Genomic DNA, 23,445 nt, shown 5'->3' with positions numbered 1-23,445 from the left:
TGATTGACCCACGTATGTAGTACTAGGTAAGACTAAAATTATGACTTTCATATTTTAGGGTAGGTATGAATGGACGATTGTAGTTGTGAGATCTCATATCGATTGGAGAGAGGAATGACTGTTGAGCCCCGAAGGGGAATAGATTGTGAGATCCCACATCGGTTGGAGAGGGAAACTAAACATTCTTTATAAGGGTGTGGAAACCTCTCCCTAGCATACACGTTTTAAAAGCCTTGAGGGAAAATTCAAAAGGGAAATTCCAAAGAGGACAATATTTGCTAGTGGTGGACTTGGACTATTACAAATGGTATTAGAGCCAGACACCCCGAAAGGGAGGTGAACACAGGGCGGTGTGTTAGCGAGGATGCTGAGCCCTAAAGGAGGTGGATTGTGAGATCTCACATCAATTGGAGAGAGGAACGAGTGTCAGTGAGGATGCTGGGTCTTGAAGGAGGGTGGATTGTGAGATCTCACATCGATTGAAGAGGAGAACGAAACATTCTTTATAATGGTGTGGAAACTTCTCCCTATTAGACGAGTTTTAAAAACCTTGAGTTGTTTGTAACCTCTATGAAAGCTAATTCTTTAAGAGTTGTTCGTAACCTCTATGCAAGCAAATTCTTTAATAGTTGTTCGTAATTACAATTGGGTTAAAGGTTTGTTTTACACCTTTAATTACATCCTAACTCAATAGAATTACTCATCTACTTTTAATTACAACAAGAGTTCTCCAAGGAAGATATTTAAAGGCATTTGCTACAATTGCCGAAAGAAGGGCCACAAGTCTAAAGATTGTTGATCCAATAAAAAAAATCTGTCCAAAGAAACGTGGCAACCTTAAAAAAGGAGATAGAAATGAATGGGAGGCAGAGGTACTATGTACCTTAGAAGACGACGAGCTAGCAGCCATGAGGACGATGAGATGAGAAAGCATACCAATTATGAGGATAATTGGATCATTGATTCAGGATGCTTAAACCACATGATTGACGACCAGAAGAAATTTTTACAAGACTCAAACAACATTGAAAAAAAATTCTACAATAGAAGACGGGGGTACAAACTACACATATTTGGTCAAGTGTTGACGCTCTTGAAAATCCAAATTACATTGATACTCGTGAGCAAGAAGTGATTCAACCAAGCAAACCCGATGAAAAGGAAATGACACCTAAACAACTTAGATGGTTAGAAAGAATCCAAATGCCAAATTCAAAGTGTGCCAGTGTAACTATTATAGGAGATAAAGTTCAAGAGCTAGAGACGTATAAAGAAGCGTCACAGAACTCAGCTTGCCAAAAGGTGACGAAGGAAGAAATTATAATCTTAGAGCAAAATCAAACATGGAATAGATAGTGTCATGACTATGAGATGTCAAACTCATCTATTGTAAGTGGGTTTACAAAATAAAGCGTCCTCCAAATGGATCAATTGAGAGATACAAGATTCAAATTGTAACTCGAGGGTCAGATGAATGTGAGAAATGCTTTCTTGCACGTAGAGTTGGACTGGGAGATCCACATGAACTAACCAAAGGGCCTTTAAGAATGCAATTGGTGTCATCAGTTGATACACGAAGATCAACTATTAGGTATATGTTAAAGCCCAGTTCGAGAACAATTTTTTAGTGTAGCAACAGACAACTAACAGTATTACTGTAAACTAGAAAAGTGGAGTACAAAGCAGCAGTTGAAGCAACTTAAGAAAGTACGTGGCTGAAACTCTTAATAAAGGATTTGCACTAGAAAGTTGACCATCTGATACCATTTCATTGCGACAACCAATCTACAGTTCGCCCAACAAAAAATCTGACATTTCATACTAGAACAAATCACGTAGAGGTGCACTACCATTTCATAAGAATGCTAGAACAAAACAAGTTTCAAGCTTGTTGAGTAATCAACTTCTTGCCCAGGACAATAGTGGGATTTTTGTTTGGATATGTTTTATTTCTAGTAGGGTTGATGCATTATTGATTATGAATATAAATGTAATTATTGGTCCATGTATGTATGTTATGATTGATAAATGTGATGATAGTGATAAGGGTTACACGTTGTATTTTTTGAATAACCAACTACTAATGATCATTGTGGGAGATGGGGTTGTTTTTGTAGTAAGGGTTACACGCTGTGTAACGAGCCACTATTAATCACTTTAAGGAGTCGTTGCTGAAAATGGTTTTGGCAGATAGATTGCTCTCTCTATGTTTTGGGTAATTAACTATTAGAGTTCCTCGATTTCGTTCGATTAGTCATATAAGGTTTGCATGTTTAGCCTCAATAAGGGAGTGTCTTACTAGACATTTTTAATACTCAAGTTGTTTTTAAAATGATTTTTAGATAAGAGCAAGGTCGTGACATGGAATGACGAGCAGAGTGATGAAGTTGATCATGAGATATTTTCTAAATTTTTATGTTATCGTTATCAAATATGTTTATACTTTTAGTTATTCAAATGATTTAAATTGTGCTAGAGAACTCTTAGTTTATGGAACCTAGAGCGTTCGTGCCTTTGGATTTAATTTTATGTTGTTGAACTATTAATTAAATTATATATTTTTAAAAGTTTCTTTTGAAAGGGTACCTCGTGCATGGTTTTATTGAAGTGTCTTTTAGCATATTTTCATTGTTTTATAATTCGAACCTTTGGTTTGAAGTGCCAAAAGTTGAGTTGTTACAATTAGATTCTCACACTAACTTTGACAAAAATCCCAGCCCTTAATGGCCTATAAAAGGTAACTCCTACATCAAAAGAAGGAATCGATGCTCGAGAGAGATAATTAACCACCAACTACTCAAGCTACGACATTGATCATTAAAAAAACTTTAGATTTGCTATAGAGGACGAAAAGTTTCAACTCTTATACATGAAACTCTGTAGAATACCTAATTGAAAGAATAGTAAGAACTTATTCTCCTATTGATTATAAATAGATAACTTTTATCATCAATCATTTAGTATCGATCATTTAGTTGCCATGGTTTTAGCAAATATTCTCAATAATCACTCATGTTAAATGATACATAAAATATATATATATATCTTATATTTTTCCTTTTAGAATTCATTGTACAAACAATATTTTACATAATCCATCATTCATTGTATTGTTATGGAGAGTGATTAAACATTTATCTTATGATTATCATCACACAACTAAACTTAAACTCAGTGAAAGTATTTCAGTGCTACACAGAACTCAAAAAGAAAGAAAGAAAAAGAAAAGTTGAGTGCCTACCTCACTGAGAATTGGATGTAGCTAATTGCAGGCTTCACAGACTCTCCCTCTATCACCGCTGTCCACAACAAAAACACAAGTGTTTTGAGTCGAACACTCCAATTTAGTTGATCATTGTTCACAATCTAGAGTATTAGAACGAATGAAAATGAATATCAAGCAAATATCTTTTAGGATTACAAACTTTACAGCCAATGTGCAGTGAAAATCTTAGACGTGTTCAGTTTTTGGAAGCTGATTGAAAGATGAAAACTGCTGTCAATATGCCAACCAATGCGGTGACTCCCAATGCTGCACTAGGCAGGGGAGACGTTACTCCAAAATTCTGCATCATGAAAACAATGATTCTGGTAAGGTTTCTGTTAATTGCTTGATGTGTCTCGTATGAAACTTGTATTACAAGACGCTAGAAAGAAAACGAGGGTTAAGTCTAAGATAATGGAATTCCTCTAACTGAACAAAGTAAACTACTGGAAAGAGCAGCCCGGCCTACAAAAATTAGACGGCCACTTTTATATCAGGCCAGGCCAAAATGAATAATGAATCAAGCATATTGTAACAGGCTAGCCTGTCACTAGCAGATATTGTCCGCTTTGGCCCGTTACGTATCACCGTCAGCCTCACGGTTTTAAAATGCGTCTGCTAGAGAGATGTTTCTCCACACCCTTGAGGCCCAGCGTCCTCGCTGACACACTGCCTAGTGTCTGGCTCTGATACCATTTGTAACAGCCCAAACCCACCCCTAGCAGATATTGTCTTCTTTGGGCTTTCCCTTTCGGGGTTCCCGTCAAGGTTTTAAAACGCGTCTGCTAGAGAGGTTTCTACACCCCTATAAGGAATGGTTCGTTCTCCTCTCCCATCGATGTGAGATCTCACACATATGCTGCATATCCAACGATCAGCTTAGAATAATTCAGCGGTCACTTCTTTTGCAAGCCAAAATCAGTGAGATAAGTGTCTCGGAATATAAATGGCAGAGTTACAAGAAAAAACTTTGCCCATTCCGTGGCACTCACACGAGAAGAATGATTGGTACATAGCGTACCAATCAGATCCGCCTCTCTAATTCACTTGAAAAAGGACAGACCAAGCAGACAGTTGAGTTTGCAGCAACCGAGTGGAATACATTCCAAATACATTTTAAGAGCCATCTTTAGTGCAACTCAACACTTTAAATGGAATACTCCCAGTGGTACAAGATACTTTTGTCCAAATAATTAGGGAGTGGAGCTATTATCTTATTAACAATAAGGTGTTTTGAATTAGATATGCCAAATTCCAGATTCCAAAAGGTCAAGAAATCCATACAACAAATTTCTTTCAGCTATCAGCAATCTAAGTAACAAGACTCGAATTCTGTAATTAGAAAGGCCATACCTCCAAAAGACCTTTGCCTGTTGCTATTTCAACACTTATTGCAATTGCAAATCCTACCATTGCTAGCCGCCCAAGCCAAACATCCAGATTATTACTCTCTTGGCTACTTTGCTCACATCTTATAGAAACAGAATTTGGTTTCATTGCACGCTTCGTTTGACCACTTGGCTTGCTTATCACTGGGAACAAGAAAAACCATTAGCCGATACTTCATAAAGTCTAGCCACAATATTGAGGAAGACAAACAAAGTCCTACATAGGCAAGGGACGATCAATCACGGATACATAAATGAGGGACAATATCTCTATTGATACGATGCCTTTTAAGTGAAATAAAAGATAAAGCCACGAGAACATATACCAAAGTGGATAATATTATATCTGTGTCAGTTTTCCCTAACATTTCCGAGAAAAATTTTCAATTCTAGCTAAGAATAATCATACCTCTTCATGTTAGAATGGAATTCAATTTCATCGTCACAGCTTAAAATAAGCAAGAAACAGGATAACCACAATATTATAGAACAATCAGACTTCATTCTGATATTATATTAGGGTAGTTCAATATTCATGCTCCATTGTATGCTTGAAATTGGAACTTGAAATGAAGATTGAAATGAAAAAACGTACTAATCGATAAAAATCATGAACACATCAAGCAGAAACATTCGAATTAGACTGAGAATAGAAAGAATAAAACTCTGTAAGTACCAAGTGGAGAGCCAGTAGCAAACGTGGTTCCGAATCGGTATAAATTCGGGAGGTGACCTCTGCGAAGTGGAAAGGGCTTTGGGGCTGATCTTGCGAAGGAAGCATCTGCAACATTGTATTCGTGTGTTTTATGAATCGATGGATATTCAACAATCACAGAACGGAAGAACGGAAGAACGAAATGGAAAAAGAATGAGAGAGATGAAGAGAGTACCGCGTATGGCGAGAGAGAGGGAGGCGGAAGCATGAAGAACGGCCATTTGAGGAGCTCGATGGTCGCCGGAAAACTCCTTATCTGTTCTTCTCCAATGGCCAAATAGACAGATACCAGCAGTTGAGATGAGTGAAGGCTGTTTCCTTCCACTTTTGCAATTGTGGAAAGCAAGACCGCCACGTGTCCTCCATAAAAAAATAAAACATTTAATTTCTTAATAAAAAATTCTCTTAAATTTTGCATTTTTTTTTTGTTTCAATTATATTGAAACTTTCACAAAAAAAAAAAAATAATAATAAATAAATAAATAAATAAATAAATAAATAAAAATTAAAATATTAAAATATCTTTAAATTAAAAAAAGTTCCAAAAAAAAAAAAATTTCAAAAAATAATATCAACCTTATTTTTAAACCTTATTTTTTTTTAATTTCAAAAACATTGAAAAACATCTAAATGTTTTTAAAGTTTTAAAATACTTTTATATAGACTTAATTCATGCGTTGGACGAAAGCCACGCGTCAGCTAACTTAGGGAATAATCATGAGTTTATAATAAAAAAATATTATTTCCATTGGAATGAGACCTTTTGAGAAAGCCCAAAATAAAGCAATGAGCACGTATACTCAAAGTGGACAATATCATATCATTGTAGATAGTCGTATTCATCTAACATGGTATCAGAGTCGTGTCCTTAAACTTAGCCATACCAATAGAATCCTCAAATGTCGAACAAATGATTTCAAAAGAAAAGGAATCAAGCCTCGATGAAGGGGATGTGCATTGGAATTTTTGAAAGTTGTATTAAAACTACACCATTATTTCTTCTCTTTCTCTTGAATTTTTTTCCGGGAAGGTCTTGTACTCCTAACCATTTTTTACTGTCACTTGACTTCGTAATACTGATAACATGTAGGTTTATAATGAACGGTTGTCTCTGCATGTTTTATTTTGCTAGCATGATTGATCTTGATTATTGTTGATTTATGACATTGGTACCTATATGATGTTTTGGAGCTAGAATAAAGTCGTAGGATACATGCTAGACTTAAGTAGGACCGGATGGATTTGTAGGAACTACTAGAAACCCTAAATAGATTAAGCTAAGTATCACGTAGCATAAGAGAACCCTAGACTATACTATACCTAGATTAGTACTATGATCAAAGCTAAGACCACTCCTGAGAATGTTTGCTTAATCCACTACACCTACATGGTACGTGAAAGTTCTCTATTTATAATCAAATAAATTACAAGAATGTGGAAATAGTAATAAATGTGAAGAACAATATATGGAAAGATATCTATGGTAATAGGCCAAATATCTAGATATTTGAGTTTAATAAAATATCAAATATGATATATATATGGTAAACTATAATTTAGTATTAAATATCCTTAACACCCCCCATAAGCTGAGCGCCGGATTTGAACGAACAAGAAGCTTGAATCTGAAAAATTTAAAGAGAGGCCAAGAAACACTTTTCGTGAAGATGTCAACAACCTGGTTCGGAGGAGGCATAGAGAAACACTTTCTTGCCTATCGAAAACTGTAGAGGGATCGTCGCTTTGCAGCGATGCTACCTTGACTTCGGCGATAATATGTCTAACCCATGAAGAGGGATCGTCGCTCAACAACGATGCTGCCTTGACTCTGGTGATAATATTTCTAAACCAAGAAGTAGAAGGGAAAAACCTAGATCAAGGGACAAAAGACAATGTTGAAGCCGGAAGAGTCGCCACAGTGGGCGAAAAAGCCAATTTTGGCGAGAAGGGAGACGACGACTTGGTTGGCAAAGAGGCCAGTGCGACACTCAAATTTCGAAGGTAAATCTCTATAGAAGGTCGATAGCCTTCTTGAGATTCTGTATATTTTCGATGAGAATGCTGATGAGGATCATGAGGTTAGGGTTTTTGTGAACGTTGAAGGACAGATTGGGAAGAAAATGAATGAGACTATATTAGTTAAGGAAAAACCGATTGAGTTGGAAAAGGTGAGGTTGTATGTATAGAATATGACGAAAGGTGATATAGAGGTCAATAGGGTGGAGCAATCGGCTCCACCTGCAACAGCCATGGCGACTGCCCCTGTGGCGTCAAAGTCAACAGTGGTGGTGGAAAAGAATAGTAGAAGGTTTAGAAGCCATTAAAAGAAAGGATCGGGGTTGTTAAACTGAGAGGGCTCTCATACCATGAGAATGTGTGCTTAATCCACCCCACCTAAATGGTGTGTGAAAGTTCTCCATTTATAATCAAATAAATTACAAGTATATGGAAATAGTAATAAATGGAAAGAACGATACCTATAATAAAATATCAAATGTGATATATATATATATATATATATATATATATATATATATATATATATATATATATATATATATATATGGTAAACTATAATTTAATATTAAATATCCTTAACAACCTCCCTTGTCTTTGTCAGTACCCGCTAGCTAGTTTTAGTACTGAACTGTCTTAATTGGTGGGGCCTACTTGTGCACCAAGGTGTAGGCCTAGATTGGTCCTCATAAGGTAGTGCTTTGGGAACAGAACTTGATGAGCCTAGAACATGATGAGATTAGAGTTTGATAAGATATGAGTTTATCAATGTTACATGTTACTAAGTAGTTGGAAGACACGAGTGTCACCCCGTCGAACTTGGCATGACATTACGAACCCACTTAGGGTTTGGCACTTAGGCCTTCGTAAATTAATGGTAATGAATGATTATAGATTTATAATGTCCCTTTAGGTCATTAGTATTGGAATCAAAATGATGTCGCACCTTACAAATACGTGATACACAAGATTCACATTATAGACATAGAGAAAGACCTAGATAAAGGGTAGATACACTTTGAGGTAGATTAAGGCTCTAATCGATCTAACCATGAACATGTATGGTGTCAGCCTAGGTAAACCAATCATAAGGCTCTAATCGATCTAACCGAAATTGATTTTCATCTCTTTAAGGGAGAATATCATATAAAGTCAAATAAAGATATGTTAAGAAATGGACAACTATAATAAAAAAGATTATTCCAAGATTGAGCTCAATTCAGTTAGTCTATAAAATATCGAAACGAAACCATGAATCCCAATAAAGAAGTGAGGGCTAATATTATTGATGAACCATTAGAATAAAACATACTAAAGACAAAATAAGATTTGTTGTCACAATCGCACTTTGGTGCCAGCGTACTTGCGATTGTGCGGCACTCACTTTTCAGCAACAAGTGAGTTAAACCTATTCGTTCTTGCGTCGCTTACGAGCCTCTGACCCCAATTCAAGAAGAAAGTTTTAGAAAACGGAGACACAGAGAGTTTTAAAAGCAAGATTTGAGAAATTGAAATTGGTGTTATATGGGAATGTAAGCAAAAGACAACAACAACAGCTTACTGCATATAACTATCGGGTAGGGAGAAGTTGACAACGAAGGAGGCCCCACCATCAAACAAGAAAGAAAATGGAAACTTGAATCGAATCAAAAGTTTCTTGGTTAACTTCATATGGGGGCATGCACCCAATGCAGTGATCCGACCCAATCCAGTTCTCTTTTGACCTAATCTAAAAAAAGGTCGACAAAAACTCGAAGAGAGTTATATCGATACTTTCTTCAACTTGAAGAAGGTAAACTCTGCCGAATTTTGAACAGTTACACTGATTTTCTCATAAATTGACTTAAACTTCGGACAGTGCAATTTTATATTCTTAGCCACATTCTTCCATCTCAAACAAATTTTATCGTTCGTGTCATGTGAAGGACAAATGAATTAATGGACGAGAATAGGCGTGTAACTATTCTCCAATGACAAGCAAAGAACCAAAAAAAAAGACAGGAACTTATGAATCACTATTGTCGAGAAAACAACAAAAAGAAAACAAAACTTTGAATAACTTACCGGAAAAGGAAACGAAAAATTAAAAAAAAAAAACATAAAAAAATAAAAATAAAAATAAAAAAAGGGTTAAATATTTAGAACCCAACCCCAAAACTCAGGCGAAACGCTAACTACTCTAATATCTACTATAGCCTCTCTGCCTGTAAGTCATGCAGTCGCTGCTCTTGCCGGTAGCTCGCACCGGTGCCTTCCCGGCCGCCGCAGTCTATTCATCGGATTTTCACCTCAGCCGCTTCCATTGCCGGCCTTTCTCTGTACGAGGCCGTCAAGCGTCCGATCTCAATTCTCCTTCCAATTCACTTCCTTCGTTAAGCGCCATTCGATCTTCTTCTTCTTCGTTGTTGCTTTCAAAGACTTTTGGTACTCTGGAGCATAGGAGAGGACAATTTTGTTTGGAAACACGCGCTTCTTCTAGTTCCATTTCGCCGACGGTTCCCCCAATTGATGAGGCTGAAAAGTTGAAACTGGCTCAGGTTCTCGTTCTTCTGATTCTTTCGGTTGTTCTTTTACTTAAGATGAGGAATGTAGCCTTGAAAATTACGTTTGAAATCATGAAGAATTTTATGTTGGTTTTATCATTGATGAATCAATTACATTAGTTATAGAAAATTCTCGTCTCTAATTTTAACGACTGGATGTTTCTATTATATTATTAACGAACGTTTAAGCTTTGTAACTCTTTAGCTCTTTCCTGAGAAAGCAGAATAACAGCTTAATCACATTTGTAGTTGACAGGCATGGAAGAGTAGAATGTAGGTAGATTGGCTACCAAGCATAAGAAATTACACATAGAAAATAAGCAACTAGAGGTATAGACAGTATATTAAGTACACTCTGAACAAGTGTACACCATGAGAAAGGACGCAGGCAGTACATTCTAGGCACGATGAACTCGGTACAACTGTTTATGGAACTTTGTTTCTTTGTCATGGAGGTATTGAGATAGCAATGTCTGTAGATCAATAAAAGAAACTACAATATTGAGCAAGTGAAGTCTGAAATCTATGTCATTCTTTCGAGGAAGAGGTTTTGTGCTGATCCCATCAAAATTCAAGCCATGCACTCTTGGTCTAGTAGTGAACAGAACGATGCTAAGTGGATTTTTAGGCCTTATGTGGGAAGCTCAAAAAATAGTGGATGGATATAATAACACTGCATGCTCCCAACTGAACAATTGAAAAGAGATAAATTTGTTTGGAGCCCATAAGGTTAGGCACCTCTTAGTCGATGTAAAACTCCTATGAGTGCAATATCCTTCCATTGGCTCTCCCTGATTTTGTAAAGAGCTAACTTTGATAGTCAACACATTTGGTTATGGGGTGGGTGTGCTACAAAATGAATAGCCAAATATCCTAGCAAACTACTGCCAAGTCCTTTCAAACTAAGCGAGATAGAAACCTATCTACAAAAAGAAATTAATGGTAATATTTTTAGTATAGATGGAGGTTTATTGCCCACATCAATCAAATTAGACTGAAATAATTGATAGGCGAGGCTAGTGAGTGTGAATCTCAAAGGTGGTTGGTCAAGTTGCTGGGGTTATGATTTCTAGATTCGATACTGTCACGAACAAGAGAATAGAGCAGTAGGTGCCTCTTAATGTTTACCTTTAGTGTTAATTTTAACAATCTTTTCCATTGTGATGAGGATCATGTTAAAGCTATCAAGGAACATGTAAAATCAAACTTCTGTCTAGCCAAACCCCAACTCAAGCTGCTGATTATGGCAGATGGGGCCCGCTCCATCACATTTTTATTCTAAAGTTGGCTCAGTTATACTTTAAAGGGCATTTCATTTTTGTAGTTGCAGTTTCAAAGGATCCCCTCTGTTTTCTTTCCTCCGAAACAACCATTGTTGTATGATTGGGGGGACATTCAGTCTAGCTGATGAAAAATTACAAACATGTAGTTTCTAATTCATACTGTAAGGGGATAAGAAAGATGGTTCCTGAGCATGCATCAAATTGTACAATTTGTCTACATAACATGCATGTAGCCATATCCCCAACTACCCTATTGCAGCCACAACCTGACAGTTGTCATGGGATTATCTTCACTATGGACTTTATTGAGAGTTTCCCAAGTATGAGAGAACGCAATTAGTATTAATGGTAGTGGATTGATTGATGAAATATGCTCATTTCATTGCTCAAATCATCATTACATTGTAATGAAGCTTCTATAGCTTCTTTATTTTTCAAGAAAATCATCAAGCTCAGTGGTTGACCTAGTAGCTCCATGAGCAACTTTTTGAATGAAATATTCAAACTAGAGGCCACAGGGTATTGTTTTGAAGCACAACATAGCATGCAATCTTCAAATGGATTAATAATCAGAGGTTGATATCAGGGGTTGGAGACTAGGCGCTTAGTGAAGTCCATGACATTTAACATATTTTGGGAAGAATAAGCATTCTAGGTAGGGAAAGTGGAGTGATTTTGTACAAGAGAAGAGAAACTACTCGAGCAGAGAGCAGGTGAGAAAGTGCGTGTGAATGTAAGCTCGCAGTTTATAATGGACAGAAAAAGCAGAAGCTTAGGTGGCTTATGTGCCGAGCATAAGTAAGAAAAATCATGCTTATGTGCTGAGCATAGGTTTTTAAATTGTTTCTTCATTATAATCAAACTAGACTGGAATAGATTAAATGGGAAAAAAACAATAAAATTTGTTTTAATGCTACGTTCTTATGACTCTCACAAAGTGAAAAAAAAAAAAAAAAAAAAATCCGATTCTGTCATCTAGGATAATATTGTGTTCTGATCATTATCCTGCTGTTGTTGTTATTAATTGCTTGTTTAGTGGCTTAATTAGTTTGTGGTTTGTTAAGTGGTTTACTACGTTATTGTCAGTTAAATGGCAGCATATAGTCAAGTGCTATGCCTTTGTAGTCATTACTTTTGAGTTGAACAATGATTTCTTGTGAGTGTTCTTCAACAGGTTCCTAGATTGCTTCATTATCAGTATTGCTAACATATGACGAACCAAGTTGTTTTGATGGTTTAGGTGGCAAAGAGATTAGAGAAGACATCGAGGTACTTCAAGAGGTTGGGTAATCTTGGATTTTGGGGACAGTTGGTGCTCACTGTTGTGGCTGCCGTTATTCTTTCATTTTCTGTTGTCATCACCGGGAAAATTACATCACCTGCCACTTTTTATGCTACTGCTGGTGGTATTGTGGCAGCTTTCATTTCTGTATTTTGGTCCTTTGGTTACATTCGGCTTTCTGATAAACTTCGACGAACTGCAAACCAGCCCTCCAAGGTAATATTTCCAGCTTTCAGCATGCTTCCTTTCCTTGGTTCCTCTCATTTATTTTTGCCATATCGCACCAATAGGCTTGATTCTGTGATTTGGTATGTGAATGTAGAGCTTCTTTTTACGTAATTTTAGCTGCAAAACATGAGCATGTGGAAGATGAAGTAGAAAATTGACAAACTCATGTTACGGCGTTTTATTTGTTGATCCTGATTTCAGGCTCCTCCTCGGGCCGATGTCGTGAATAGTCTAAAAAATGGAATTGTGATGAACCTTCTGGGCATGGGTGCTGCCATTCTGGGGATGCAAGCGACGGTGGGATTGTTAGTTGCTAAGGCTCTTACTTCCTCTGCAACTCCATATTTCCAGGCAGCCTCGCCTGGGAATAGCCCTGTTCTTGCTTTGGATGTATTCTTGGTACAGGTACGTTTTTTCTCAATGGTTATTTTGCTGAAAAAAAAAATAAAAGATCTTCAGAGTTTGGACTTGGAAAAATGTTGCATGTACATGTCATTGAAAAATAAGGTTGAAAATTGATGGAACTGGTATTCTAAAAAGGCATGTGATTGAATTCCATTGCTGCATTGCTGGATATGATGTGAGATTCCACCTACCGAGAGGGGAACGAAGCATTCTTTATAAGGGTGTGGAACTCTCCCTAGCAATACGTTTTAAAACCTTGAGAGAAAGCCCGGAAGGAAAAGCCCAAAGAGAACAATATCTGCTAACGGTGGGCTTGAGCTATTACAAATTGTATTAGAGACCGACATCGGGTAGTGTTCCAGCGAGGACGCTGGGCCCCCAAGGGAGGTGGATTGTGAGATCTCACATCGGTTGGAGATGAGAACAAAGCATTCTTCATAAGAGTGTGGAAACCTCTCCCTAGCAAATGCGTTTTAAAACCTTGAGGGGAAGTGCCGAAGGGAAAACCCAAAGAAGACAATATTTGCTAGCGGTGTGCTTGAGCCGTTAGATATGATTACTCACTCAAGCATATGAACCAACTGCCATTTAATAACTTCCTTAACTTCCCCTTCTGCAGGCTTCTGCAAACACTATCCTCTCGCATTTCCTCGGGCTCGTTTTCTCGTTGGAGCTACTGCGGTCGGTGACATTACCTGCTGCTGAGAGCATCCGTATCCCCCAAATAGCATAACCTCCGCCGTCGCCTTTCTAGTTGGTTAATGCAGCAGTGGATTCAACATCGGAGGTGACGTTGTATGAATTGATCGATTATTTTAGCGTAATTAAAGCCATTTGTATTTCTGTTGTGACTGTTGAGATCCATCTGATTAGGATACTCTCGTTTCTGGTGTGAGTGGAAATCAAAAGCCTTTCTTGGTCATGAAGTTTAGCTTCAAATATGGTACTGTTTATGAGTTTTAAATTTTTAATCTGTTTTCGGTTTTAATATTAACATTGTTCCTTTTTTTTTTTCTTTTAATGAACAATATTTACATGGTTGATTTGGAAGCTTTGGTATTGCTTATTTTATATTTTGTTTGATCAATTTATGAATTTTGAATTTTAATGAACAATCTGTTTTCGGTTTTTGTCATAGAAGACGAATATCAATTTTGAAATATTTTTTGGTATGGTTCGGTTCACGGATGGATGATCTCAATCAATGTTTAAGTCACTTTTAAACATAATCGAGATATTACCCAGATACTATAAATTCAAAGGATTATCTTAAATTATGTTTAACTAACGTTAATGATATTTCATTACTCTGGGAATTTGGTTAATACGAGATTGAAGCGTTAATAGTTCATGTTCTATATATGATGTGTTTCATTACTCTGTGAATTTGGTTAATACGAGACCAAACCGTTAATAGTTCATGTTTTACATATGATGTGTTAATACCGTTGATTCTTAATTCAACGGAGAACAAATCTCTTAATATTTGAGAAGTTTTACCATAAACATATCCAACATTCTTACTTAAACATAAAATTTAATTTAATACGGCATGACTCTAATACCATGTTAGATGAACACAGATCTCCACGGTTTTGCTTTGGGCTTCCCCAGAAGACCATGTACCAATGAAAATAGTATTATTTAATTATACCCCGTAACAGATCTCCACGGTTTTGCTTTGGGCTTCCCCAGAAGACCATGTACCAATGAAAATAGTATTATTTAATTATACCCCGTAACAATGAAGATAGTATTATTTGATTATAACCCCATGATATGTGAGACTTTCATCTAACAACTCTCCTCAAACAAACTATGCCTCCCCCGACCCTTTTTTTTTTTTTTTTCTCTTTTGGAGTCTTCGAACAAAATACCAAAAAAAAAAAAAAAATCATTAAATACAAAATAAAAAATTTAGAGGTTTAGACATGGATTGGAGAAATCTATAAAGTAAAATTGAAAAATGAAATCTTGCTAAAATTTAATGACATTTTTTTAGAATATGGTGAAGTTTAATTAATTAAATAAAGTATAATGTGAGAGAAAAATAACGATAAAAGTAATTTTGAAGTATTATTTTATAAACTTAGCCCAAAATCATTTTTATCCAACATTTGAAGAGAGAGAGAGAGAGAGAGAGAGAGAGGAGCATTGTGTTTCTTCCTTCCTTCGCCCGTTTTCTGGAAACTCATCGACGGAGAAGAGAGAAGCATTCTGTTCGGAAAATTCGCAGATCTCCGAGTCACCAGAAGAATTCAAGCTGTCACTGGACGAAGAAGGCGACGCGATTTGAAGTACACACAGAGATGTTGCCCACAGCTTCCAGAGGGCGCTCCTCGTCCTCTACATCTCGAGCTAATCCCATGTATCTACAGTACCTTCGTCGAATTGTCAAGGTTCTCTCACTCCCTCTGATTATGTCTATTTTCCATCCCTAGCAGATCCGTTCTATATGTTAATCAAACTGCTACTTTTTGCATCCTTCGCATCCAATTTGTTTAAGGATTCATCTTCACGGATGTTGCTGATGAATACTGTATACGATCATCTGATTTAATGTTGTTGTTCTTTGAGGAATCTGTATGCCTTTATCTTTTTTCTCTGTGTTAGCATTGGTGGAACAGTGTTGTTATAGTTCCTTCCGAAATTTTGTTCTTAGTTTGTATTTTAACCGCGATTCTTCCTACCTGCTTTGTTTCGGTTAGATCATTTGTTGTTTTGTTATTCGTGATTTGCATTACGCTGTTTGATCCCCGATGTATTGGTTGCGTGCCACGTGGAGTCTTGGATCTTGTGAATTCAAGCTACTGTATAGTTAGATTGTTCGGCGAGAGCAACTGGATTTGTAATGTAATTTATTGCTAACCCAACATGCTTTGGCTAGTTCTGTTCTCTTTGCAGTTATTGAAATTTTGTTATCTTCATGTTTTACAAAAAAAATTTGTCGGAAATTGGCCCCAAAATGAAACTAATATTTTTTTTATTAATCGCCTTCTTATGACATGTTGCTTGCTGGATGCCATTAATTTCACAAGTCATCACTTTATCTGGCTAATTGCAGTGGCAACAAATGGACATCGAATATACATTCTGGCAAATGCTTCAACTATGCACTTCACCGAAAGTTGTGTACGTATTGGTTCTTATTGACTATTGTCACTCACTAAGAGATGAATCGAACTTTGTTTCAAGTTTAATATTAGCCCTTTCCTAATCGTTCGTATTTGGATTTTTGGTTGAATTTTTCTTGGACCCAGCTATCAGCATACCAAGTATCACAAGCGTAAGTACATCTCCCACCAAAGAGTTCTTTATTTTATCTTTTTCTAATGATTTTAATGGTGCTGAAAAATCTGTTATTGTACTCATTCGCTTTACAGTTATGTGTTATTTAGTTTATAAGTTGTTTAGATCTTTTGCAATATACACTTTGCTCTTTAACTTTGTGTTGAGTTTCTCTCATGGTTAATACTACCAATGTAACACGCTACTTGGTGAAGGTAGTGAATTAAATTCAAAACGTATTCCTTTTCTAAAACATGCAGGGTTTTGAATTCAGGTTGATACATAGAAGTATTGGATTAGCATGCGTATTTCTGAGGGGAAGCTCATTGCTATATTCTAAATGGCAATTGTGAAATAGGGATGGAGCCGTGGAGGTGGACCATTAAATTTTGGGAGACTGATTCTTGGGTCTCCGACTCTTGCTTGTTTGTGTGCTTCTCTTAGGTCTCAATTCTTGCTTGTTAGCTTCCTTGTTGTGTTGGGATGTTTCTCATAATATTAATCTCAGAAGCTATTGGGTAGAGAAATTATCATCAATCTAAAATCATAATATAAGTAGCATTGAAAGTTCAAATCTAATCATTTTCTAATTGATATAGTGGGCTCTAGTTATACTGAGACCAGTTGAGAGTGTTGGTGTGGGCTTTGCATGTGCTCTGTTGAATTGATGCTTATTGTAAGAATAGGTTTTCGAGCTTTGCACGTAATTGGTTCAAGAGAAAAGTGATGGCGATGGTTCTTTTATCTTGAGGATCTGATACCTAGTTCTTATTTTCTGTATGTCTATTTCTTTTCCGTGTTGGGTATTTCTCAAATCCTCTTATGGTCAGGATTTGTGATTTTGTTAATTGATTTTTCCATCGCATACTAGTTAGCTAGATGTTCAGTGATTGATGGGTAGAAGTTCATTGGGTTATTTGACAGAGAGGTGGCGTTTCTAGTTGAAATTGAATCAAAGAACTCTCCAGCATTGTTATGAAGTAAACAAACTTGACTACATACGCTATTACATGGGGGTCATAACTAGTGTAGCGTTTACGCCCAAGATCAACACCTTTTCTATTTGAATGTGATTTTATCATTATTTTATTTGATGTGCATAACAACTTATGGGATGTCACAAAAAGGCTTTCGCAATTGACAAATTTTATTTTATGGGATGTCTATTTTCATCTGAAAATGACAAAAAAAAAAGAAAAAAGTTTGTTAGCAATCTTCTTTTTCTGGCCTAAAAGGAACAATAGAACGTTTGGTAGAAAGGGGAGAAACCTTATTTATCTTTATGATCTCATTTTGTATGCAGCAGCTACTTAATGTAAGATAGATAGTTTTTTTAGAGGAGATTTTTCTAACCTACATTAGCCTTGGAGGTCTTCATCTCTTTTTGTATATTTCATTGGATTAATGAAATTTGTTTCCCTTTCCAAAAGGAAAAAGAAAAAGTCTTAACAGTAGATATAATATGAATGGTATAAAGGTTTTCCATTTATTAGAACTTAAATGAAAAGATGTTTTTTTTTCTTGTGTCAGAAACTAAGAATCAATGGGCACGTGACGATCCTGCTTTTGTTGTGATTTGCAGTCTTCTTTTGGCAGTTGCAACTTTGGCTTACTGTGCTGCGTAAGTGTAGCCAATGCTTCTATGTAGTATCTCATCTCTTTGTTGGTTTATTTTATGATGAAGTGCATCCATTAAGGTAGGTCCTTCCCAAAATATTTGTCTGACTCCTTGTGTGTGTGTGTGAGAGAGAGAGAGGCTTGAGAAGGTGTATCGGCCTCTTCCTCTTTCGCACAATGAACAAATAGACATGCACATGCAAAAACACAAACAATAAATAAATTGAAAGAAACATGCACACCTATACACTTCATGTGATAATTGTTTTCTCTTCTCTTGATTTGTTGCAATTGGACTTATTTTCGTTTTTTTTTTTCTTTTGTAAGAAGTTGTCTATTAAGAAAGACAGCTAATTTATGCCTTTGTTGTGTTTTCTGATTGTCAAATTTTGTTAACAATTTCAGATATGATCATAGTGCATCACATGCCACCTTTGTTGTTATTTCAGTACTGCTCTCTCATTTGCTAATAACTGGGGCGATTTTGGCTACTTGTTGTTGGTAAGCTATTTCCCTGCCGTGATTGCATATTACTAAATGATCTTATCAACAACTTATTTTATGTCAGCACAAGAAATAATCATTTGCTATCATCTTGAATGCATCTTACTCCTAGAGATTGACTGATTATTTATTCTCTTGGCTGTTTTGATTTGCTTTTTGGACTTGAATCATCCTAATCAGATGTGCCTTGTCTAATGCTTTCTTGACTTCAATTTCAGATATTCGTTTCTGCACTGAGTAAAATAGGCATATGAACAATATAAACTAAGTTAGATAAAGGGTGATCAGTTAGCTTGACTACACAACGAAAAAATTCCCAGACCGATTCATCTCTTTTCGTATATTTTGGTTGCTCTTATCTTGTAGATAATGGTTGGCGTCAGCACCAAGAATATGAGACACCCTAATTTGATGTAGCATATTATGTGCCTGTTTGGAATGCTGACACTTTTTAACACCTGAAATCCTTTTATTAAATACTGAGAAAGCATCATTCCAAATAGGTCTTAAATCGATAACTTAACTGTTACACCTGTTGGGCATGAGCTTCAATAATTATCCATTCCTTTATCATCTAAAGAGATATGTGGCTTAAACAAAGAATATAAATTTTAGCTGTTTCCCTTTCCCTTTTTGAGGACCCCTGTATTTTGATACAGTTTTCTTTTAAATACCTGTATTAAGTTATGTTGAAGTTTCGTGTCTAGTTTCTATCCGTCAACAACTTGTTAATGCTGAATTACTATCACAGTTGAACACTCGAGCATCTGTATGAAGTTCACTCATTTCTCTATCTTTATTGTTGAAAATATTTCTATAGTATGCTGATCTAATTTATAGTGAGCAATTTCATTACTTAAATGTACTTTCAGGTTATTAACAAATGCTTACCTTCGGGAAGAGACACCAGGCAGTCACGTAGTTGAGCAACGGGTTGAATGGCAAGATCTACCACTCTAAATTTTAGCTTTATTGAGTATTGCTTATAACTTCATTTCAACTTTTGTTAGTTTTTAGTTCTGCATTTTTTATTGGCCTTTTGGATTTTGGTATTCTATCATATTTAAGCAATGTCTTCCCATTGAGCCTTATAAATTAGTGGATTAATATATGGTTTATTTATTTATCTATTTATTTTTGACTGGTTCAAGGCTCTATGCATTTGATGTGCACTGCAATTCTTTCTTCCCAATGTTTGTTTTGCTTTACGGTAAGTATGATGAAAGGTTTCTGTTTGTTTTTTTGTTTTCCAGCATCTATGATACCACATTGAAGTATTGGTTTCCTTGCAGTGATCCATTATTTCATATCACCGCTTCTGGTGGCTCATGGCTTCATTCCGTTATTGCTATCAAATTTACTTTTCATGATTGGGGCTTCGTATTACCATTACGTCAACTTTTTAGGTTATGATGGTAAGCTATGTTTTCTTCTCTTATTTCTGTCCAATCTGTATATTTCTGTGTTGATTCAATATGGCTAGAGGTAGACTGAACCAGAGAGGATAAACCCTTTTTCTCTTCATGGCTAGAACTTTTGGCTCATTTAGAAATGTCAGGTGGGTGCCACTAAGGAAGTTCAATGTGAATTTAGGAAAAGCATTAGTTAAGTGCTTGTGCTTCTAAAAGTAACATACTTTTGATTCATGTTTCCGAACACTACAAAAATTTGAAAAAGTGCCTTTTTATTTCATTTATTTATTTGAATAAGAAGCTGAGGTTTCATCATTGTTAGAAAGTAGATGCCAAAAGAAAGAAACTTATAGGTGAATGTAGTACTAAAAGATCTAAGAATAAAAAATCAAATGATTATCAAAAGGGTGCGAGTTTCTGCCACTTCTAAGTTTCCCGTTAGCCGCAAGATTGCTTGCATGAAATTATTGACCGTGTGCCCTAATGCAGTACTGCCATTTTTGGAGAAAACTACGTTCTTCCTCTATCCAATTGGTGTGGTCTTTGTTCTTACTCCAATCTGTAAGTCATAATGAAACCCTCAACTCCCTGTTTCTGAGCTCTGATTCTGAAAGTAAATTTCACTTTCCTTTTATGGCTGCAGTTATCTTGATTGGCTTCAACCCATCAAGATATTTCATGAATATGTACTTCAGTCGGAACTTATAATCTCGAGTTACGGATTCGGCTACACATACCTTGAGGAGGAGGCGCAGGATTGATAGATCAAAGATTTATTTTTCACTTGCATCTTGAAAAGAAATGAGGAAGTGTGTGGGTAGATACAGCCTCAGTTGCTAATTTTTCAGGCCATTGGTGAGCGATATCAGGAAGTGTAGTGCATCAGAGGGCTGCAAGTGAGTTGACGCGGCTGAATTTTTGTTTGATGAAATAGATGATATTTGTTGGATGTAATGATTTTTAGGTGATACATTGTTTGCAGTTTACACAAAGCACTTGAAAAGAAAATTAATTCCATCTGCCTTTCTGAATGTGTTTGTCAATGTGCAGAGAGAGACCTTTTATTTAGATCTCTTAAACTGCTTTCTTTCCATTTGACCAGAAACTGATGCCTTATTCCCTTCGCCATCTTTTGACTGATGCTGGAAAAGGATGTCTTATGAACTGCAAATCACAAACTGGAACCAACCCAACTTTTCAATAGAATACCATAATCTCCCAGAATTATTCAGTTTTTTCTCTTTTTTCTTTTCGAGTAATGTCGGGATTTGCATCTCTAACTTTTTAATAGGAATGACCATTTTTTTCGGGGCGAATTCATTTTTGAGCATAAAGTAGAGAGAAAATTCACCTTGAGCTACATGGAGACAAGTCATCTCCGTTATTTTGGTTAAATTATACATGGTGTATACTAGAAGGTTAAATTTTAGTTTTTATATAATTTATTCTCGTGAAATTTTGTAATAACCCAAAGTTGAAAAGGAATAACAAAAGAAAAGAAAATGAAAGTTTTGTCCAAACATCACTTAGGTTGAGAAGGTAGGTAGTTGGACTCCATTATAAAAGAAATTCCTTTCATACCACTTGAGTGGTTCTAGGTCGGCTTTTTGGCTGATATTGCTTGGGTTTGATATGTTCGGACCCTTTTCTATTGGTTTCAACTCTTCAGAAGCGTTTAAGGTTAATATCTACTTTTGAAGCGTTTAAGGTTAATATCTACTTCTGAAATGTTTAAGGTTAATGTGACTACTTTTGAAGTGTTTAAGGTTAATATGACTACTTTTGAAGTGTTTAAAGTTAATATGACTACTTTTGAAGCGTTTAAGGTTAGTATGACAACGTTCCATGTTGACTTTTTGGCTGATCGGTTAGGGTCTGATATGCTCATATTCTTTACTACTAATTTGTGAGAATTTAAAATTAGATGAACTAATTTTGACAATATAATTCTAATTTATGATTGCGTCTCTTTAAGTAAAATTAAATTTCATAGAGTAGTGTTAAACTAGCATCAAGGGATCATAATAGTTTCGGTCTAGACCAACGGAGTATGTGGTTTCACTCTTGGTTTGGTTGGAAAAATTGTTTTATGTATGATGACACGTGTCTAGTGGCCTCTGTCATGTGTGTAATATGTTTTGATATGTGATGTTATATTATGTTATGCTATATGATATGCTAAATAATACTATGGTATAAACGAAATGTCATGTTATGTAACGATAAGCAATGCTATATTATGACATGCCATAATATGTTATGATATTTTATACTATGACATACCGATATGTTTTGAAACAAGAAAATCTATGAAGCACAACCTTCCCATGCCATGTCATGGAAGTTATGTTATGTAAGAACTGATGTATAAGAATTATGTATGCATAATTACCCGACTTAATTGTTATGAAAGAATGGAGTCTGTATTGCATCATTTATTATGCCATGATGGAAAGTATGGGGACCTCGTGCATAACTGTATGTTTACGTGCATTGGGATACTTCCCCACTATGATGAGTACGGAAGCGAACACTATGGAGGTTGATTATAACCATAATGTTCGCCCTGATGATTCAAAGGTCGATATTCCCTCTGGGTGTCCGACAACTGCCTGTCAGCGAGTGCTAGCCTAACCAGCAGGCCCAGGTGGTATGCGAGCTCTCCTGGTGGGTCCAATGTAGATAAATACTACGCATCCAATTTAGCCCGGATTGGAAAGCCGCATAAGAGAATGAAATGATGTTTTAGATGATAGGTCACAACATATTGCATGTGACTACATTTCACGACCAATAGTGGGGTCATTTACGGAGTATTTATTAAAATATTCATGCTATGTGCTTCTCTTACATTTCAGGTAGAGGCAATGTGTCACAACCTAACTATGAAGAGAGTAGGTTGTGACCTTCACGCTGCGACAAGAGAAGCGGCGACCCTCAAGTGACACCCATCCAACCACACGAGAGCCTAGACGAGTGCCATGATGCGACCGAGGAGGACAGTGCATCATCTAACACACCACACAGAGTGCGCATTGAAGACAAGTTGAGGCATAAACAAGATAGACATCAAATAGACAAGATGGGCGAAGATAGGCTTGTTGAAGGGCTGGTCCTCGGCTTAACCTCAAAAGTCGAGGTTTCAGAAAGAATTTGGGTATGTGGTTCTGGAGTTAAGTCCATCCATATGAAATATGAATGCTCACCAAATTTGGTGTCAATCGGACACCAGACGAATGCTCCATAACACCGTATGACCATTAGCTAAAATCATGTCTATGCCTGAAAGTTTGAAAATGGCTCAAAATGTACTATAGGAGGAGGCATGGTGTCAGCTCTCCACCACCTTGGGTCCTGTGGCCTAAGCGAGCTAACCTGTGGTACATACATGTGTCACAACGAGGCGAGCTTGCCGAGACGAGTGTCTCAAACGACTTCCATTGAAATGAGTTTTTCAAGGACAGTACCGGGTGGCACGAGTGTGCTGGTATTACGCTTC

General features: G+C 36.4%; 3 protein-coding genes across 8 annotated transcripts; 2 read left to right on the top strand and 1 right to left on the bottom strand.

The window, feature by feature from the left end:
- Positions 1 to 939: 939 nt before the first annotated feature.
- SEP1 (stress enhanced protein 1) lies at positions 940 to 5,703 on the bottom strand. Of its 5 annotated transcripts, none has more exons than XR_002814775.2 (6): positions 5,544 to 5,703; positions 5,330 to 5,434; positions 4,619 to 4,797; positions 3,426 to 3,566; positions 3,242 to 3,299; positions 940 to 1,171 (listed from the first exon to the last, which is right to left on the bottom strand). XR_002814775.2 is itself a non-coding variant. In XM_023673681.2 (5 exons), the coding sequence occupies exons 1-4, from the start codon at positions 5,587 to 5,589 to the stop codon at positions 3,462 to 3,464; spliced, it is 435 nt and encodes a 144-aa protein (XP_023529449.1). In that variant the 5' UTR covers positions 5,590 to 5,703; the 3' UTR covers positions 3,071 to 3,299; positions 3,426 to 3,461. The 5 variants fall into 5 exon arrangements, 3 of the variants coding, with proteins under 3 accessions (XP_023529449.1, XP_023529450.1, XP_023529447.1); XR_002814776.2 differs by having other exon boundaries at positions 3,431 to 3,566; XM_023673681.2 differs by lacking the exon at positions 940 to 1,171 and having other exon boundaries at positions 3,071 to 3,299.
- A 3,824-nt stretch (positions 5,704 to 9,527) lies between these two features.
- LOC111792209 (protein TIC 21, chloroplastic) lies at positions 9,528 to 14,177 on the top strand. Its single transcript, XM_023673552.2, has 4 exons — positions 9,528 to 9,921; positions 12,451 to 12,708; positions 12,922 to 13,125; positions 13,745 to 14,177. The coding sequence occupies exons 1-4, from the start codon at positions 9,598 to 9,600 to the stop codon at positions 13,856 to 13,858; spliced, it is 900 nt and encodes a 299-aa protein (XP_023529320.2). The 5' UTR covers positions 9,528 to 9,597; the 3' UTR covers positions 13,859 to 14,177.
- Positions 14,178 to 15,225: 1,048 nt separating this feature from the next.
- LOC111793471 (uncharacterized) lies at positions 15,226 to 20,977 on the top strand. Of its 2 annotated transcripts, none has more exons than XM_087123476.1 (10): positions 15,226 to 15,524; positions 16,190 to 16,257; positions 16,386 to 16,411; positions 17,996 to 18,034; positions 18,480 to 18,531; positions 19,407 to 19,475; positions 19,686 to 19,744; positions 19,827 to 19,949; positions 20,436 to 20,507; positions 20,590 to 20,977. In XM_087123476.1, the coding sequence occupies exons 1-10, from the start codon at positions 15,435 to 15,437 to the stop codon at positions 20,652 to 20,654; spliced, it is 663 nt and encodes a 220-aa protein (XP_086979602.1). In that variant the 5' UTR covers positions 15,226 to 15,434; the 3' UTR covers positions 20,655 to 20,977. The 2 variants fall into 2 exon arrangements, with proteins under 2 accessions (XP_086979602.1, XP_023531136.2); XM_023675368.2 differs by having other exon boundaries at positions 17,944 to 18,034; positions 18,436 to 18,531.
- The last annotated feature ends 2,468 nt before the right edge of the window (positions 20,978 to 23,445 follow it).

This window comes from Cucurbita pepo, chromosome 4, assembly GCF_057944985.1.
Source record: "Cucurbita pepo subsp. pepo isolate OVF chromosome 4, ASM5794498v1, whole genome shotgun sequence".
Classification (NCBI taxonomy): Eukaryota; Viridiplantae; Streptophyta; class Magnoliopsida; order Cucurbitales; family Cucurbitaceae; genus Cucurbita; species Cucurbita pepo.
This window is presented reverse-complemented; position numbering and strand designations above follow the sequence as displayed.

Excerpts from the sequence above, each read along its gene's own strand:
- LOC111793471 (XM_023675368.2), top strand. The coding sequence starts at position 15,435 with ATGTTGCCCACAGCTTCCAGAGGGCGCTCCTCGTCCTCTACATCTCGA. Across the intron at positions 16,412-17,943 it reads GCATACCAAGTATCACAAGC|AAACTAAGAATCAATGGGCA; the intron begins GTAAGTACATCT and ends TTCTTGTGTCAG. Across the intron at positions 20,508-20,589 it reads CTTTGTTCTTACTCCAATCT|TTATCTTGATTGGCTTCAAC; the intron begins GTAAGTCATAAT and ends TTATGGCTGCAG.
- LOC111792209 (XM_023673552.2), top strand. The coding sequence starts at position 9,598 with ATGCAGTCGCTGCTCTTGCCGGTAGCTCGCACCGGTGCCTTCCCGGCC. Across the intron at positions 9,922-12,450 it reads AAAAGTTGAAACTGGCTCAG|GTGGCAAAGAGATTAGAGAA; the intron begins GTTCTCGTTCTT and ends TTGATGGTTTAG. Across the intron at positions 13,126-13,744 it reads TGGATGTATTCTTGGTACAG|GCTTCTGCAAACACTATCCT; the intron begins GTACGTTTTTTC and ends CCCCTTCTGCAG.
- SEP1 (XM_023673681.2), bottom strand. The coding sequence starts at position 5,589 with ATGGCCGTTCTTCATGCTTCCGCCTCCCTCTCTCTCGCCATACGCG. Across the intron at positions 5,435-5,543 it reads CCTCTCTCTCGCCATACGCG|ATGCTTCCTTCGCAAGATCA; the intron begins GTACTCTCTTCA and ends ACAATGTTGCAG. Across the intron at positions 4,798-5,329 it reads TGCTACTGGCTCTCCACTTG|TGATAAGCAAGCCAAGTGGT; the intron begins GTACTTACAGAG and ends TCTTGTTCCCAG.